The following is a 19,304-nucleotide window of genomic DNA, read 5'->3' as shown; positions in this document are numbered from 1 at the left end:
TCCTCTGTGTCCATTTAGAATTGTCTTGATCTTACCAACCTTCTCAGTCTCTTTCCGAGCGGTCTTTCAGCTAGCCAAGTCATTTCTTAGCACAAGGACCACCCTTTACGTGGACAACGGCTGGGATCACATCCACTGTTACCAGCCTGACAACTACCACGCTCTGCGAGTAAACGTTCATTAAAGGCACCTCTATACACTTATTTGTGACCCCATTGGTATTCACTGAGCTCTCAGCCAGAAGTTTGACAATTCCTGCCATTCACAGAATCTTAAAACCTCCAATATCTCAGAAATTACTGATCTCCTTCTCCAGCTCTTTTTGAAAAACTTGTAGCTCAATTTCCCCCTAAATCCAGCATGCTGGCTTTGTTTTACGTATTCACTGTTTGACACAAATATGTTTTTGTGATGTTACTATTAATTTTAATCATTCCCTTTACAGTTACTCAGTTTTAATACTCTTATAAATGCATTTACTGTTATACTCAACCCCAATTAAAATTATTGATTTCCTGGTTTGTAGTTTATTCTAATGCCTTAGTTTACAGAGGGAAAGTTACAAAGAAACACTGAACAACCATTTGGCTGCTTTCCTGTGATGTCACACCTTAATTACTCTCTCTTTTGAATGCCAGCTGTCCACTCCCAACCTAACTGTGTCATGGCACTGTACTAGTACTCTTAGGCCTCAAGTCATCACTGTTTATCCCTTCCTGGGTTTTACTCTGACTCTATTCCTTCTGCTTGGCAACTTCTTAATACCTGAAGACTGTTGGGAACAGTTTTCTTGTTCGTGCAAATACCGACTAGTTGTCCTTCACGTTGTCATTTTCAAGTTTTTGAAGGCTTGCTTCACACTCTGCTATGAGACGAAGTATTTATTAAATATGTACTCTATTGTCTGTCTCTTTAGGTGCTTTTCTGCATTTTCTAGTACATTGAATACAATATTGCTTCATATTACTCATTACAACATTTTCTTCTGTCTTTAATTTGGTGGCTGCTCCCATAAATGATGTCGTAGAGTATGTTTTACATGGGAATTCATGATTGATTTTTGTGCACATTCCAATTTTTTTAAAAAAGTGCAATTTTTGCTTAAGAAAAAATTCGAGCTTAAGTAATTTTGTGAATGGTGCAGTTTGTTTATGATGGCTGTGTGCTACATTTATCTGCAATATGCAACTTTGAGATGTGAGAAAGATGCAAGGACTGTCTAGATAAGTTGATTGTTAGCAAACACGTGGCCAGTAAAGAATAGCAAAGGTAAATATTAATTTCAAGATTTCCGTGTGAAAAATAAGAGTATTATTTAATGATGAAATATTAGGAAATGTGGATTACAAAAAAAGTGATGGTCCTTGTACACCAGTCATTTGAAAGTAAACCAGCTGATGCAGCAATTAATTAGAAAGGTAAATGGCATGTTGACCTTCATTGTAAAACTATTCTGAGTTCAAAAGTAGGAATCATCAAATCTTTAGTGTGGAAGCAGGCCTATCAGCCCATCGAGTGTACGCTGACCTTCCAAAGAGCGTCCTACCCAGACCCAGTCTCCCTAGCCTGCATTTTCCATGGCCTTGAACATCTCTGGACAATATGGGCAATTTAGCATGGCCAATCCACTTAACCTACATATCTTTTGGATCATAGAGGAAGCTGGAGCAGCTAGAGGAAACCAATGCAAACATGGGGAGAATGTGCAAACTCCATACACAGTCGGCCAAACGTGGAATCAAACCCATGTCCCTGGTGCAGTAAGGCAGCAGAACTAACCACTGAGCCATCGTGCCTTACTGCAGTTATATGGGCTCTGGGTGACATCACAACTGGAGTATCTCATGCACTTTCCGTAGAGAGAGAGTAGTGAAGGGTTCATTAGGCTAATGCCAAAAGTGGTGGGATTGTCATATGAGAGATTACTTCAACTGGGTCTGTATTCACTAGAGTTTAGAAAAAAGAAAGGGGGATCTTATTGAAACACATGATTCTAACAGGACTAAAGAAATGAGATGCATGGAAGATGTTGCCCCTGGTTGTAGAGTCTGGATTCAGAAGTCACTGTGTCGTGTTATGGGGGTGGCCATTTCGGACCGTGTTAAGAAGCATTTATTTACGGAGAGGGTGGTCAACATATGCAACTTGTTCCGCTAAAGGCTGTGATGGTTCCACTATTAAATGTATACAAAAAAGAAATTGATAATTTTTTAGATATTAAAGACATCAAGGGATATGGAGAAAAACCAGGAATATAGTGTTGAGTAGAAGATCAGCCACGATTCTATTGAGTGGCAAAAAAGATTTGCAAGTCTGAATGCCCTTCTGTTATGTTTCTATATTTGATTAGTCTCTTTTGTGTAAATATTTAGTGTTGTGTAGCCACTAAATTATTGGACTATTAATCCAAATGACTGGACTGTTTCGAGCTATATTAGTTCAGTTGCCCCCCACCAGTAACTTTCAGGGTATAATTCTGCTTTTAACAAGAAATTAAATCTGAATAAAAAATTGATTTCATTAAAAATTATCGGAAAGTTTTTATATTGTAATAAAAATACAACTGGTTCTTTTATCACTTCTCCGATAAGAAAACCTGATTGCTGTTCTTTGTGACTTCAACCTCTCCCAGTAGCTCCTGAAGTAGCCCAGCAAGCTACTTGAAACAAGAGACACCAATCTTGCAGGGATGCTGATATCCCATGGATTTTGTATTTCTAGTTCAAAGAACATTCAAATTGCAGTCTGTTTTGAAAATCTGAAAACACATCAGTTTGAAACTCTAGAGAAGAAATTAAGCTTGAATTTTTAACAAACCAGTTTAGATTTATTAGGCTTTTAGAGGGTTGTTTTTAAAAGAAAATCAGGAAAGGGAATCATCACAATTTACAAAGGATTTGTATTTAAAAGCTGTAATGGCAATAGTTTTTACCATTTTAAGTGAATGGAAATCTTCTGTAAACATGGTTTGATTCTATGGTCACACTTTACAAGATAAAACCAATATTTTAATCTCAAAACTAGGTCTGATATGTGGGGATGGAGGTGCGCATGGTGGTTCCCAGGCCCATGTAGGTGAGAGAAGTAGGGATAAGAAATACCACAACATGTTCCTGCTCCTGCCATTTTTCTTTGTGTGGCTTGAATGCTTTGGCAGCCATCTGTCTAATGGTGACAGCCAATTGAACTTGTTAAGAAACTGATTTAAGTTAAACTTTTCAGTGAAAATCCACTTTTCAAAAGGAAACTAGTCTCTCATTGTCTTTCATCTGATAGTGAGGTGAACATGAGAGGAACTGCCTTTGTGAAAGTTTTGGTCATTTGGACTGAACAACTCCAGAAATGGACTAACTGAGAGATTTCTTTACACAGCACTGAATCTGTTAGAGTCAGCTATCATTATTTGGAAGAGAAGTAGCAAGCTTTGAAGATACTTCACCTGATCTGCCTTTGAATTGCCCTCGATTGCACATCCTTGCTGTGAGAATTCAGAATGACACCAGAGCAACATTCTCTTCTGCTAAGGCTTAGGACATTGCTTTCCCTTGTAATGTGTTGCAGTTGTCTTCTGTACAGTCACATGCCCCTCCATTGAGCAGAGAGAATGGAAATCAAAGTGACTGTGGAAGGAAGCCAGGTCACCAAAAGAGGGCCTAAGTTCACACACAGACCCTTTGGCTATAGGAACATGGTTGCCAAGCTGCCTTTTGCCCATGATCTATGTGATCTATTCATGAGTTTCAACTCTTAATGGAGATCCTGTTGGATTTTCCTGATCCAATTTTTCCTCTTCCCACATTTATTCTCTCCTTTAATGCCAACTGAACAAAGGTGAACTGATATTACACAAACCAACACAGAAATACTTTGTAGTGTTCTTCTGAGAACTCTACAGCAGTGCAAGTTAACAGCCATCCTTGCTTCTATATGGTTTTTTTAATTACAGACAATTTTGTGCCAAATGTGATCATTACCCAACTTATAGAGGTACAGCAAAGAAGTTATGTCATTTTTAAGATGGAATGGGTTATGAGAAAATAAGGGATTAAAAGTAATAAAATTTGACTTTGGGGTGGTCAGTCTTTTTTTGATTTGATATTCTGATGTTATGAAAACCATCTTTCTTTCCCCACTTTTTATCAAAGCCAAACGTTTACAAAGATCGTTATAAGATAACATCTTGGATCCAGTTTGTGTCTGTGAACTTTTGGGTTGGTAGTTTTCTCTATTTAGCTGAATGCTATCTTGCAAAATAATCTGACTGGAGCAAGATTCTTGCAATGTTTTCTGTGATTTTAGTTGCTTTCTGACCACAAAATCTAAACTAAAGAAGAGCTAATGTATAATGTTATGTTCATTTTTGATGACTTATTCTAAACCTAGATCTCTAAATGCCCTAAAGTTGTCTTCTCTTCTAGGCATGTCTTGACAGAAATCCAGAAGCATTTAAACCTAAGATTGGGAAAGGAAAGGAAGGTGAATCTGATAGACGACACAGCAAAGGATGTAACTGTAAAAGATCAGGGTGTCTGAAAAATTACTGTGAATGCTATGAGGTAAGCATGGTGGCAAGATGTTGTTCCGTACTTTCAGATTTGAAACTGAGTAAACTATTACTTGGCCACAGAGTAAAGGTCTTTCATTATATGCCCAAGGTTACAAATTTCAATCTATCTCAGAACACTTTATAGATTGACTATTTTTTAAATGTACTGATGTGTTCTTCTCCATCCTTCCTCTTTTTTTTGGTTTTCTATTGCCTTCTGGTATTCAATCTGACAACTAGATTAGATTAGATTAGATTACTTACAGTGTGGAAACAGGCCCTTCGGCCCAACAAGTCCACACCGACCCGCCGAAGCGCAACCCACCCATACCCCTACATATACCCCTTACCTAACACTACGGGCAATTTAGCATGGCCAATTCACCTGACCCGCACATCTTTGGACTGTGGGAGGAAACCGGAGCACCCGGAGGAAACCCACGCAGACACGGGGAGAACGTGCAAACTCCACACAGTCAGTCACCTGAGGCGGGAATCGAACCCAGGTCCCTGGCGCTGTGAGGCAGCAGTGCTAACCACTGTGCCACCGTGCCGCCCTAGAATCTTGGGCATTTTCCTCAAATGTTACACAGTCTGTGTGAAATTAATGAATTGCTTGACTAACAGACATTTCAGCTAAATTGGAACTTAGTTTGACCCAACATCTAAATGTATACAGGTTTGACAGGGCTAAGATGAAACTTCTGACTGATTTTTATCCTTATGGAGACCAGGGATGTTTTAACTAATTGCAATCTCTAGCTGTTGCTGAACGAAGTTATCAAATACCAATCAATCTAAAGGTGAAAGAATTTTCAAGGATCTTTGGCTTCTGTCTTGTCCATACATTTCCTCCTTCTGAAAACTGTGAAAAAGTACTCACTCATCAATATTACATGGCATCTGCAGCACAGAAAAGCAGACCATTTGACTCAAGACCAAGTTTATGCCTCATGTGAGTTTCGTACTAGCCTTTTGGCATTATCTTATTACTGTATTCCACTACTCCTTCTCTGCCTCTTCAACTTAGCCAGTATACCCCCAAATGCATTTATGCTATCTACTACTTCTCTTTTGTTATCATAAATTCCACATTCATAAACTCTTTACATGTTAAATTTATTGCTGATTATCTTGTATTTTTGATCCCTAGTTTTGGTCTACATGTGAATGTATACTAAGAAATAGGAGTTGAGAGTATGGTGCTGGAAAAGCACAGCAGGTCAGACAGCATCCGAGGAGCAGAAGAATCAATGTTTTGGGCGTAAGCCGTTCGTCAGGAATGAGCCTAATTTCTGACAAAGGGCATATGCCTGAAACATCAACTTTCCTGCTCCTTGGATGCTGCCTGACCTATTGTGCTTTTCCAGCACCATACTGTACTCTGATCTCCAGCATCTGTCGTCCTCACTTTCTCCTAAGAAATAGGAGCAAGGTTTGGTCGTTATTGAGCAGGCTGAAATCATGGCGGATCTTCTATATCAATTCCATCTTCCTACATGTTTACCTATCATTTCCTTAGTGTCCAAAAAAACTGTTGATTTTTGGCCTGAATAAACTCAACTGAGCATCTGCAACTTTATGGACTGAATCACATAAGTCCATAACCTTTTGAATGAAAAGATTTCTCTTCGCCTCAATTTAAATGACTCGTTCCTTATTCTGAAGCTTAGAGTTTTAGTACCGAGCCAGGGGTGCATCTTTCCCACTTGTCTACCACATCAATCCCACTAATAATTTTATATGTGTCAGTGAGATTACCCCTCATTCTTCTAAACTCTAGGAAATATAGACCAGGTCTACTTGATTCCTTAATCACAGTAATCAGTCTAACGAACTTTGTTGCACCACCTTTTATGGCAAGTATATCCTCCTCAGTTAAGACCACCAGATCTTGTAATAGTTTGCCAAGTACCTAAACCCTACGTAATTGCAGTAAGACACCTTCTCCCTTCCATATCAATTCCTTTGAAGAAAGCATTAGCATACCATATATTTTCATTTTGCATGATGTACCTGTGGCTTACCTATCTGTGACATTTGTGCAAAAAAAAAACCCACATTCCTCTGAATATCAACATTTCCAATCTTTTTCTTGGAAGAAATCTGTTTTTCCAACCAAAGTGAATATATTCAATTTGCCACCATCCCTCCTGCACTTCTCAGTTCCTCATAGTTTACTTTTCCATTGCACTTTGTATCATCAGCAAACTTGGATGCACTATTTCTCTTCATCTAAGTCATTAATGTAAATTGAGAGTAGCTGAGGCCGTAACATTGATCCTTCCATTGTTCCATTGATTGCCAGCTTGAAAAAGATCAGTTTGTTGTTATTTTCCCAATTCTCAATTCATGCTAATATGTTATTTCAGTTACCATGAACCCATGGATTGATGTGTAGGCAGGTGGGAAGATGTCACACCTGACTGGGTGCTTGAAAACTCAAAGCTTCAGAAAAAGGAATCAGTCATACAGAATTGATGAGTAATGACTTCTTGTATGGAACCTGATCAAATGAATTTGAAAATTCAAATGTACTACCCCACAAATAGAAACATTTATGCTATGCTTTTGAAGTTCCTGCCAGCTGAAGTTACCATTTGGATGCAAACTTATCTCAAGTAATTATAGCTTTCAGGATAACTGCCAATTATCATTATACCATTATTACTGCAAGAAAGGCCTGCTCCTAAAATTCCAGCCCCATCTTTATTGAAGACACAGATGTTGAAATTCACAGAATTCTGTAGCTTTCAAGTTCACCGTTCAAAATAACTATCCGTCTATGAGCTAATTGATATTTCCCAGGAGCAGGAATGCCAGTATCTCAGCGAGCAGGCTATTTTAAATCTTAATCTAGCCAGCCAGAAAAAACTGCACATTTTCCCCACCTCTATTATTCTGTTTTAGATTTAATTTTCAGGTTTTCGTTTCCAGTTTACCAGACAGTCTATTACAAGCATCAAAAATAGAAATTGCTGGTAAAACTCAGTCGGTCTGGCAGGAACTGTGTTTTGTTCTTCAGTTCTGAAGAAGGGTCACTGGATCCAAAACATTAATTCTGTTTTCTCTCCACAGATGCTGTTTTTCTAGCGATCTCTAATTTGTCTTTGACTTGCAGAATCTGCAGTTCTTGGGTTTTTTTTTAAGTCCATCACAAATATTGGTTTGTTTTGCATGTGAGAAACTTCCTGTTATCAGTCTTAAATTTACTTTTCAATAGTTTGAACAAACTCTGTTTAATTTGAAATGGTAGTCCAGATTTAGCTTTTTCTATTCCTTTAGTGTACATGAATGCCTTTTTCAGTCATGTCTGACACATTTCTACATGTCTCCAATCACCTTATCTGTTTACTTTGCAGCATCAGCATAGAACATAGGAGTAGCAGGAGACCACTCAGCTCTTCAAGCCTACTCCACCATTCATCTTGTCCAACTCAATAGCCTAATCCTGCTGTTCCCTGCCCTCCTGCCCATAACCTTTGATGCCATTTGTCCCTTGCTGCCTCTTGAATACATTCAATATTTTGACATCAACTACTTCCTATGGTAATTAATTCCTCACCATGCTTTGGGTGAAGAAATGTCTCCTCATCATCTTAAATGGTCTACCCCAAATCTTCAGACTGTGATCCTGCTTCTGGACACACCCACCACTGGGAACATCCTCCCTATCTGTTACAAATTTGTAAGTCTTTGAAATCCTCCACCCCCCCCCACCCACCCACACTATTCACCTGAATTCCAATGAAAATAATCCTAACCTGGTCAATCTCTCCTAATAAGTTAGTCCTGCCATCTCTGGAATCAGCCTGGTAAACCTTTGCTGTGCTCCCTTGAGGAAAGGAGACCAAAACGGCACACTGTAGGTGGTCTCACCAAGGTCCTATATACATGGTAACAACACATCCCTATTCCTGTGCTCGATAATGAGAGATAACACTGAGTGTGCAATCAAGAAGCACTTTACTGAGTGATAACCTGCTCACTTATTGATTTTCAGTTTGGGGTCTGCCAAGAGTGTTCTTCATCAAACCTCATGACAGCTTTTGTCCAAACACTGGGGAAAAAACCCAACTAAATTCCAGAGGTGAAAGTTACAGTTCTTGACATCAAGGTACATTTTGATCAGGAGTGGTATCAATAACTTGGGCGGCACGGTGGCACAGTGGTTAGCACTGCTGCCTCACAGCGTCTGAAGACCCGGGTTCAATTCCCGACTCAGGCGACTGACTGTGTGGAGTTTGCACGTTCTCCCCGTGTCTGCGTGGGTTTCCTCCGGGTGCTCCGGTTTCCTCCCACAGTCCAAAGATGTGCGGGTCAGGTGAATTGGCCATGCTAAATTGCCCGTAGTGTTAGGTAAGGGGTAATGTAGGGGCATGGGTGGGTTTCGCTTCGGCGGGTCGGTGTGGACTTGTTGGGCCGAAGGGCCTGTTTCCACACTGTAAGTCTAATCTAATCTAAAAACTTCAAGCAAAATTGAATTATTTGAGTCAACCCACTGGTTGGGTTCATGTGGGCACTAAAGGAGGAGATTGTGTTTCATGGAAGTCAGTCACCTCAGCCCAGCTCATCACTACAGGAATTCCTCAAATACCTTCAGGTGCTTCATCAATAGCCTCCCTCATGTCATGATTAGGGATGTTTCTCATGATCGTACGACATTCAATGCCGTCTCCATAGATACTGAAATTAAAACAGAAAATGGCTGATAGTATCTGTGGAGAGAGAACCAGTTAAATGTATCAGGTCCCTTATTTTCAAAACTGGGAAACAGTTAGAAATGTAATAGCTTCAAAGTAGCTGGAATGGAGGGTTAGTGAAGCAGTGAGAAATAAACAATTTCTGTGATAGGGTGAAAGGCAGGAGACATTAAATGAAAGATACCAAAACATCATGAAAAATGAGTAAGTTACTCCATCTTTCAAGCCTGTTTTGCCATTCAGTATGATAATGGCTGATCATTCCACTCGGGACTCTGTTTCTGCATTCACTTCGTACCCATTGATTCCTTTAATCCTAAAAACTATATCTGTCTCCAACTTGAAAGTATTCAGTGCTTTGGCCTCCACTGTTCTCTATGGCAGAGAATTCCATAGACTTATTGCTGTCAGGGTGAAAAATATTATCATTTTAGTCCTAAATCACCTACCCCATATCTTTAGACTGTGTCCGCTGGTTCAGGACTTCCCTGTTAGTGGGAACGTCCTTCCTGAGTTTACCCTGTCTTGTCCTGTTGGAATTTTATTGGTTTATATGAGATCCTCTCTCATTCTTCTGAACTTCAGTGAATATAGTCCTAACTGATCTAGTTTGGCTTCTTGTGTCAGTCTTGTCATCATCCCAAGAAGCAGTCCATGGCTGCAAGTAGCAGGTACATGACAAAATTCAGGTTTGGACTGGTAATAACAAGACACCTGTGTCATACAAGTGCCAAGCAATGACTATCTGCAGCAAGAGAGAATCTTGCCATCACCCTTTGATTATCTGACACCTTTACTGAATATCCCAGCATCAATATCCTGGACCATAAACTTTATTTGGACAAGCTATGTAAATGCTCTGGCTACAAAAGTGTGCCAGAGGCTGAAAATTCTACAGCAAGTACCTCACCTCCTGACTCCACAAAGCACAAGTCAGATTTGTAAAGGAATTTTGCTTAGATGAGAACAGCTCCCAAAACACTCAGGAAATTCAACACCACCCTGGACAAAGTAGCCTGGACAACCCATCCACCACCTTAAACATGCATATTCTCTGCCTGTGGTACGCTGTGTTAGCAGTATGTGCCATATACAAGGGGCATTGCAACAATTTACCACAACTGGACTGCATCACCCATTACTGCTAGCACTTTTGTTAAAAGAAAAAACTGGTCATGAGAACACCCCCCACATTAAAATTTATATATCAATTTGACTTTGAACTCTATCATTGCACTTTCACTGTCTCAAGATACTGAAAATCCTTTCATTATAGCACTGCAAGGGATACATAATCTATGAACCTCCTTTCCGAGTTGAAATGTTAACATCTCCTTTCTTGTCCAAAAGTGTAAGCTTTTCATTCTAGGCATCTGCCTGGCAGGTGGTCTTTGCATTTCCTATGGGGTGGCTTAGTTTTCTTGACCTGAACGATCTCCAGGTGCAACATTGCCAGTGAGCGATAAAACTTGTATAACTTTCTGTTTGGCTGTTTTGGTTAGTAGTTTTGTTTGTTTTATTCCATTGTTTGGGCAAGTTGAGCGAGTGGCACTTTACAATTATTTGCATTAAATTTCATCTGTTATTTTGCAGAGTCACATAAATCCAACCCTTTTTTGTTGTATTAGTGAGTGGCTAACTTTGATTCTCCAAACTTTTCTGGCTTGATATCTTCTAAATCAATTCATTTGACTGAGCACCTTTATTGTTGTGTTCTGTTTTTACTTTGGGAAGAATTTTTGCTTTGTTTCAATTCCACAATTGGGAGAGGTGATGATAATACCACTGGACTAATAATCCAGATGCTTAGGCTAATGCTTTGGAGGTGGAATTTTCATCGTACCATTACTGTTAGAATTTGAATTCCATAAAAATTAACAAATTTTGAATATAAAGCTGATCTTTGAAATGGTGACTATGACAACTATCATCATCTGGCTCATTAATCACCTTTTGGGGAAGAAATCTGCTCCTGCCTGATCTGGTCTCTGTGACTCTAGATCTCCAGCAATGTGATTGACTCTTAACTGCCCTCTACCATGTAGTCCAGGGGCATTTAGCAAAGTGGAACAAATGCTGGCCTTGCCAATGATGGCCATTTCCCACAAATGAATAATAATAATAACTTAATCCATCCCAAACAAATTAATGTTTTGACGTGGTTGGGTTATATTCCAATGCTGTAGCAGCAATGCTTTGCACTTCGAGTATTGTAAGAAAAGTGGACTGCAACATTACGAGAGAGACTTGAAACAAATGCAGCAATAAACCAAATTGCTTGGATCTTGTAAAAGTCTGAATGTAGATCATGGTCTGCTGATGACTCTATCCCACTTTCACAACCTTTTGTGAGAACTTTAGCACAATGAATTCTGGATTCTCATAGGTAATATTGCATCACTAAAGTGTCTGTTCCCACTTTACAACAGTATAACCCTGGATAGTTGCTTTCCACATACTGTACTTGCCTATCTCCAAGTCCCGCCAGCTCAGCAACAATTTCAATTTAATTATATTGTGCCTCCACAAGAAAATATAAACCCATTTGTTGAAGAGATAAAATGAACACCAAGTCAAAAATAAGAAGCTATTACGAGAGGACAGAAAGTTTTTAAAGATAAGGATCTGTGATATGCACACAGTACTGGCGAGAAATGACCATGGAAGCAATGATAGACAATGGCAAAGATGAGAGGTTGGCTGTGGATAGCACAAGTAGAGTTTTATGACAGTAGATGTTAGGTACTGAGAATAGGAGAGAAATACATTTAGAAGAAAGAAGACATAAAAGCTGTGAAAGAAAATTGAGGATAAGGTTAATTTGAAAAGGGATAGCAGCACACAACAATTGGCACGACTACAGGGCATAGGTTTAAAGTGAGAGGGGAAAAAATTAAAAAGAACCTGAGGGGGTTAATTTTTGATGCAAAGGTTGGTGTAGACATGGAACAAGCTGCTGGAGGTAGTGGTAGAGGATGGTACAATTGCAACATTTAAAAGACATCTGGATGGGTACATGACTAGAAAAGATTTAGAGGGACATGGATCCAATTGCAGCAAATGGCATTAGGTCAGATTGGGATCTGGCCGGTGCATATGAGTTAGATTTATGGGTCTGTTTCTGAGACATTTGACTCTTTGTCTGGTAGGATCAGTAGTCATTGAGAATTTTAAAATGGTGATGAGTAGAAAGAGATGAAGTGCTCCATTCAAAAGATACTGGAGGAATTGGAAGAGAGGCTTCACTCATTCCATAACAAATAATGGGTGCTAGGTGGGAAACGGGCTTCAGTAAGAGACCAGATCCTGCCACCCAATTGCAAATTTCAAAGCTAACATGTCAGTGCAATTGTGCTGAAAACATTTGTAGATGGTAATTAGCATGATAATTTAGAGGAAAATGTTGTGACTGGTGAAGTATTTAATCCTTTGAGTCTATTCATTTTGTTAGGAACATAATCTTGATCCAAAACCAACACTTCCAATGAAGGAATTCATGAACACAGTATGGAGGTCTTTTTGCTCAGTCTGTTTCATAAGTTTACTTCTTTATGGGATAATGTTTCACCTAAATTCATGTCTAACTAGTTACTTGTTAACTGAATGTTTCTCCATTTTTCCTGTGCTCTCCGTCTCTACCAAGAAGGATGTTTGCATCTGTGCCTTTTAGCCTTTTTGAAAATTTGGGCTGTTCTTGCCTCAGTGTTCTGTCTTGTGGGCAAAGCTTTGGGGGCATGTAACATATTACATTGGATCTACTGCCTGTATTCACTTGTGAATTTTCTTTTACTACTGCCCATTGCTGAAAAGATAATGTGTAAGTACTATATGACAGACACCCGATCCTCTGCTGCCTAAAAATCTCATAAGATTTTGATAAAAGAATCCTCCTCCTCGGCCTTTGTAAGACTAACATTGAACTCCCTTTGGTAAAACTCTTGACTACAATTTACAGCAGTAAACTGCAAAAAGAAAGCATTTATATGAGTGAATTAAAAACTACGTTTAACCTTACAAAATAAATGTTGGAGAGGTTAGGTCGTTTAATTTATATGGAATCTGTACATCTTTTCTCTGAGTAGTCTGTCATTTCTCAATGTTGCAATGATGGGAATGGAAAAATCAGTTGTGGAACAGTGAAGTCAATATGGTCTTTCAGAGCATAGGGTTACTCTTATTAGATGGAGAGAGAACTTGTGGTGGTTTAACCTAAGTGTCACCACACCTCAGGCGAGTGGAGATTGGCCCTGGAATTGAACTCACATAACAACTGGTATAATCCTAAGAGTGGTTTATGACAAACTAATGGATTAGCTTGAGCACATTACTCTTTACGGTTCTGATTTAAAGTAATAGTGCATGGAATGAGTTTTCTTGAAGTCTTCTCAGCATTTCAATATTTGGTAGACCTTTAAATGAAAATTTGACAGTTCTGCTTATCGTGCCCTTTGTTTTAGAGAAGTGCAACATTATTTTATCAAAATGATTCAGCTCATTGAAAACATAAAACAATTGCCAGCTACAGATGATGATTGACTGAAATACATGACATTGAAATCTAATGTTTTTCCTTTATGTTGTTGCTTCTCAGGCAAAGATAATGTGTTCATCGATATGTAAATGTATTGGCTGTAAAAACTTTGAGGAAAGCCCTGAGCGGAAGACCCTCATGCATTTGGCAGATGCTGCAGAAGTGCGTGTCCAGCAACAGACGGCTGCAAAAACAAAGCTTTCATCACAAATATCTGACCTACTGACCAGAACAATGCCAGCAGTTACAAGTGGAGGGGGAAAGTAGGTCATTCACTGATTCCAAAACTTGTATCCAGATCAGATTTTAGACAAGCTAAAAATACCATTATTTCAAGGTTGTAGGAGCAAATTACTGCAGATGCTGGAATCTGTACTGAAAACAACAAATGCTAGTGGTCACAGCAGGTCAGACTGCATCGATGGAGCTTGCTGTCTCTCTGTCTGTGGATGCTGTCTGACCCACTGATCTCCAGCATTTGTTGTTTTCAGAATTGTTTCAAGTCTGTTTAATTTGAAGTTATAGGTTTTTTAGTATTTTTGCATAGCACACTTGATCTCCCCATAATTCATCTTAATACTTGCAACTATTTTAACTGATAGGTTTCTGTTTCAGATGTAGGGGCTATCATAACTTGTTCTCGCTACTTCTGTTCGATCTCCCTCCCCTTTCAAACCTGCCATTGTCACTCCCTACTTCAAAATATCTTCAGTGCTTTACTTGCAGGTTACTGATTGATCTGCAACAGCCCTTTGCTGTGTTTTTGGATGTGTTGTCATGTCTCAAAACTGTCTATCTTTTAACAATTCTATGACAGAATCTTTTCTGTGAGGTTTCTATCCTGACCACATCATGGAAAAGACCTTATTCAGCATTGGATAGCATTCTTTATGCCAATACATTGACCTCCTTCAACTTCCTTGAGCACAGCCATTGTCTTCCTCCATTGTCCATTGATTCCACCCTTACCTACTGATCATTGTGTCTCCTGCCCCCAGAGTGTTGCATGCAGATTCTCTCTGAATGACCTATCCTTTGCCCTGTTATTTTTAAATGCACACTGCCCTTAGGAACGTCATGCAGAGCTGAGGTGCTCAACCCTCCCCCTTGACCAACTCAACGTCAGCACGCTGATGGACTCTGCCCTAATCCCTTCAGATCTTCCATAAATCTTGCCATTTGTTCATGATTTAATTCAATGGTCCTGAAATCTCCTGCCTTGAGCTTGATGTCCATTTATTGGTTAACTCTCTGAAGAGTCATAGAAATGTATAGCATGGAAACAGACCCTTCGGTCCAACTCATCCATGCTGACCAGATATCCCAACCCAATTGAGTCCCACCTGCCAGCACCTGGCCTATTCATATACCCATCCAGATGCCTTTTAAATGTTGTAATTATACTAACCTCCACCACTTCTGGCAGCTCATTCCATACACGTACCACTCTGTGCGTGAAACAGTTGCCCCTTAGGTCTCTCTTAAATCTTTCCCCCCTCACCCTAAATCTATGCCCTCTAGTTATGTACTCCCCCACCCCAGGGAAAAGACTTAGTCTATTTATCCTATCCATGCCCCTCATGATTTTATAAACCACCATAAGGTCACCCCTCAGCCTCTAACGGTCCAGGGAAAACAGCCTGAGCCTATTCAAACTCTCCCTATAGCTCAAATCCACCAATCCTGGCAACAACCTTGTGAATCTTTTCTGAACCCTTTCAGGTATCACAACATCCTTCCGATAGGAAGGAGACCAGAATTAGATTAGATTACTTTAGATTACTTAGTGTGGAAACAGGCCCTTCGGCCCAACAAGTCCACACCGACCCGCCGAAGCGCAACCCACCCATACCCCTACATTTACCCCTGACCTAACACTACGGGCAATTTAGCATGGCAAATTCACCTGACCCGCACATCTTTGGACTGTGGGAGGAAACCGGAGCACCCGGAGGAAACCCACGCAGACACAGGGAGAACGTGCAAACTCCACACAGTCAGTCGCCTGAGTCGGGAAATGAACCCGGGTCTCAGGCGCTGTGAGGCAGCAGTGCTAACCACTGTGCCACCGTGCCGCCCACTTAATGCATGCAATATTCCAATAGTGGCCTAACCAATGTCCTGTACAGCTGCAACATGACCTCTCAACTCCTGTACTTTAGTACTCTGACCAATAAAGGAAAGTATACCAAATGCTGCCTTCACTATCCTATCTACGTGCGACTCTGCTTTAAACGAGCTATGAACCTGCATTCCAAGGTCTCTTTGTTCAGGAACACTCCCTAGGACTGTACCATTAAGTGTATAAGTCCTGCTAAGATTTGCTTTCCCAAAATGCAGCACCTTGCATTTTTCTAAGTTAAACTCCATCTGCCACTTCTCAGTCCATTGCTCCGTCTGATGGGCTTAGAACATTTCAGATATTGAAAACATTGTATTAATGCAAACTATTGTATTGATATATTTTGCAGAAGATAAAATATATTTTGTTCTTGTGGTGTTAAAAAGGTCCTGTGTTGCAGACAAATGGGAGAGAGGATCTGATTTTTTTCTTATTCTCTTCATCCATATTTATTTCCCTGTTTCTGTTGATAAAGGTCAACCTATAATGACCTGCAGCAACTAGTTAGGGTTAAAACAGATGCATGCTTTATTCAAAACCAAGGGATGATTGTCACCACACACACACACACACGCACGCATACACACACACATGAGTGCATATGCGTGCATGTATGCATACACAGGCACGTGCACACACCCCCTACATGCATGCATACCCCCTCGCACGCACATGGAATATGAAGGAAAAAAAAGTTAACAGTTAGGAATAACTGGAATTCTCCATTTAGAGAGGCAAGATTTGTTTCGGGACAGTCAGCATGGCTCTGTCAGAGGGAGACCATGTCTAACAAATCTGATGAGATTTTCTGAGGAGATCATAGTCACATAGCATAGAAGCAGACCCTTCGGTCCAACTAATCCATGTCAACAATATCCCCAAACTAAACTAGTCCCATATCCCGCTAAACCTTTCCTGTACATGTACTTATCAAATGTCTTTTTAATTGTTATAACTCTACATGCATTTCCTAGCAGTTCATTCCACATATGAACCACACTGTTTTTTTAGAAAAAGTTGTCCCTTACCTTTTTTTAATCTTTCTCCTCTCAACTTAAAAATATGACCCCTAATTTTGAACTCCTCCATCCTGGGCAGGGAGCCCTGGCCATTCACCTTTTCATCTATGCCCTTCATCATATTATGAGCCTCAATTAGGTCACCCCTCAACCTCCTGTGTTCTGGGGATAAAAACACCAGCCTTTCCTGTCTATAAAATCTGTCCTTGTTTGTATTCCAAAATGCAACACCTCACATTTATTCAAATTAAATTCCATCTGGTACTCCTCAGCCCATTGACCCAGTTGACCAAGATCTCTTTGTAATCTTTGAAAACCTTCTATGCTGTTCACTATATCACCAATTTTGCTGCTATCTGCAAACTTACTAACCATGCCTCCTATACGCTCATCCATATTGTTTTATAAATGACAAACAGAAGTGGACCAGTACTGATCTGGTCACAAGCCTCCCGTCTGAAAAACAACCCTGCACCATCACCGTCTGTCTCCGAACATCAAGCCAAATTTGTATCCAATTGGTAAGCCCACCCCAAATACCATTTAGTCGAACTTTATTAGTCAGTCTACCATGCAGACCCTTGTGAAAGGCTTTGCTCAAGTCCAAGTAAACAACGTCTGCCGCTCTTTATTTTAAAAAATCTCAATCAAGTTTGAGATATGATTTTCCTCTTACAAGACTATACTGACTGTCCCTAAGCTGGTGTTATGTGATTTTTGTTTTAACTTGTCTACTCCAGGCCAACACCAGCACCACCTCCATTATCCCTAATCAATCCTTAGCTCTCCATGTAAATCCTATCTTCCAGTATCACCTCCAACAACTTAGCTACCACTGATGTTCAGACTCTCAGGTCTGTAGTTTCCAGGCTTCTTCTTACAGCCTTTTTTAAGCAATGGCACAACGTTAGCCACCTTCTGGTACTTCACCTATGGTTTTAAATATTATAAGTATTTCTGCTGGAGACCCTGCAATTCCCTTCCTAACTTCCCACAATGTTCTGGGATACAGTTAGTCATAGAGTCACCAAGTGTTTGGATGATGGTAGGGCAGTTGATGCAGTTATATGTACGTCAGCAAGGCCTTTGACAAGGTCCCACATGGCAAACTGAAAGAAGGTAGAAGTTCATAGGATATAGGATAACTTAGCAAGATAGATTCCAAGTTGTCTTAGTGACAGGAGACAGAGGGTGGTGGTAGGAGACTGTTTTTGTCTGGAGCTGGTGTGCTGTAGCATGCTGCAAAGCTGCCTTGATTGTTTGTGACATTTGTAAATGATGTAGATGAGAATGTGGGAGAGGTGATATTTGCAAACGTTTAACTGGGTTGTTGACAGGGAGGGCAGGCTTGTATTAGATTATGGGAGGATATAAACGATTGGTCAGCTGAGCAAATCAGTGGTAAGTGAAATTTAACTCTAAGTATTTGGAAGTAGGAACAAGACAAAATAGTACTCGAATAGTAAGACACTAGGAAGCTCAGGAATACAGGGATCTTGGAGTGCTTTACCATAGATCCTTAAAGGTAGCAGGAGAGGTTATTAATTCAGTTTAAAATATAGAGGATACTTGCCTTTATCAGTCATGGCATAGATTATATGAGCAGGGAGATCACATTGAAGCTGTACAGAACTTGGTTTAGATCACAGATGAAAAATTGTGTGCAATTCTGGTCACCTCACTATGGGAAGGATGTGATCGCACTGCAGGGGGTGCCAAGTGTATTCACCAGGATGTCTCCTGGGATGGAGCATTGCAACTATAAAGAGAGTATGAATAATCTTGGGTTGTTTTGTTTGGAGCAGAGAATGTTGACGGTGTCCTGATAAAGATGTACAAGATTATGAGGGGCATGGATAGGGTGCATAGAGAGCAGCTGTTCCCTTTGGTCGAAGGGTTAGTAACAATTGAGCACAATACTAAAGTGTAAAGTAAGTTTAGAAGCAATTTGAGGAAAGCCTTTTTTACCCAGAGATGTTGGGGAGGTCTGAAATGCACTGCCTGGGAGGATAATGAGGCAGGGACTCTCACTATGTTTAAAACGTACTCTGAGCATTTGAAGTATTGTAATATTTGAGGCAATGGGACTAGTGTAGGTAGTATATTTCTGATGGTACTGACTTGATGGTCCAAAGGGCCTGTTCTTAACTATATGATTCTATGACTCCCCTAATTTTTGTGTTGTCTGCAAACTTACTAATCAAAACCTCCACATTTTTATCCAAATAATTCTTATATACATTACGAACAAAACTCGAGTCAGAAAAACACAATTATCATCTGTTATCTATAACCAAGCCAATTTTGTATCCAATTTACCAACTCACTGTGGATCTCGTGACTTAATGTTCTGAACTAGTCTACCATGAAGAATCTTGTCAAA

General features: G+C 39.9%; 1 protein-coding gene across 5 annotated transcripts in view; it reads left to right on the top strand.

The window, feature by feature from the left end:
* lin54 (lin-54 DREAM MuvB core complex component) overlaps positions 1-19,304 on the top strand; it is a 97,174-nt gene that overhangs the window by 71,558 nt on the left and 6,312 nt on the right. For all 5 annotated transcript variants that reach the window (XM_060825762.1, XM_060825746.1, XM_060825760.1 and 2 more), the window contains exons 12-13: positions 4,419-4,556; positions 13,841-14,043. In XM_060825762.1, coding sequence (XP_060681745.1) covers positions 4,419-4,556; positions 13,841-14,043 — 341 coding nt within the window. The remainder of the gene's footprint in view (positions 1-4,418; positions 4,557-13,840; positions 14,044-19,304) is intronic.

This window comes from Hemiscyllium ocellatum, chromosome 1 (genome assembly GCF_020745735.1).
Source record: "Hemiscyllium ocellatum isolate sHemOce1 chromosome 1, sHemOce1.pat.X.cur, whole genome shotgun sequence".
Classification (NCBI taxonomy): domain Eukaryota; kingdom Metazoa; phylum Chordata; class Chondrichthyes; order Orectolobiformes; family Hemiscylliidae; genus Hemiscyllium; species Hemiscyllium ocellatum.
Note: the sequence above shows the minus strand (reverse complement) of the source record. Positions and strands in the feature narration are given on the sequence as shown.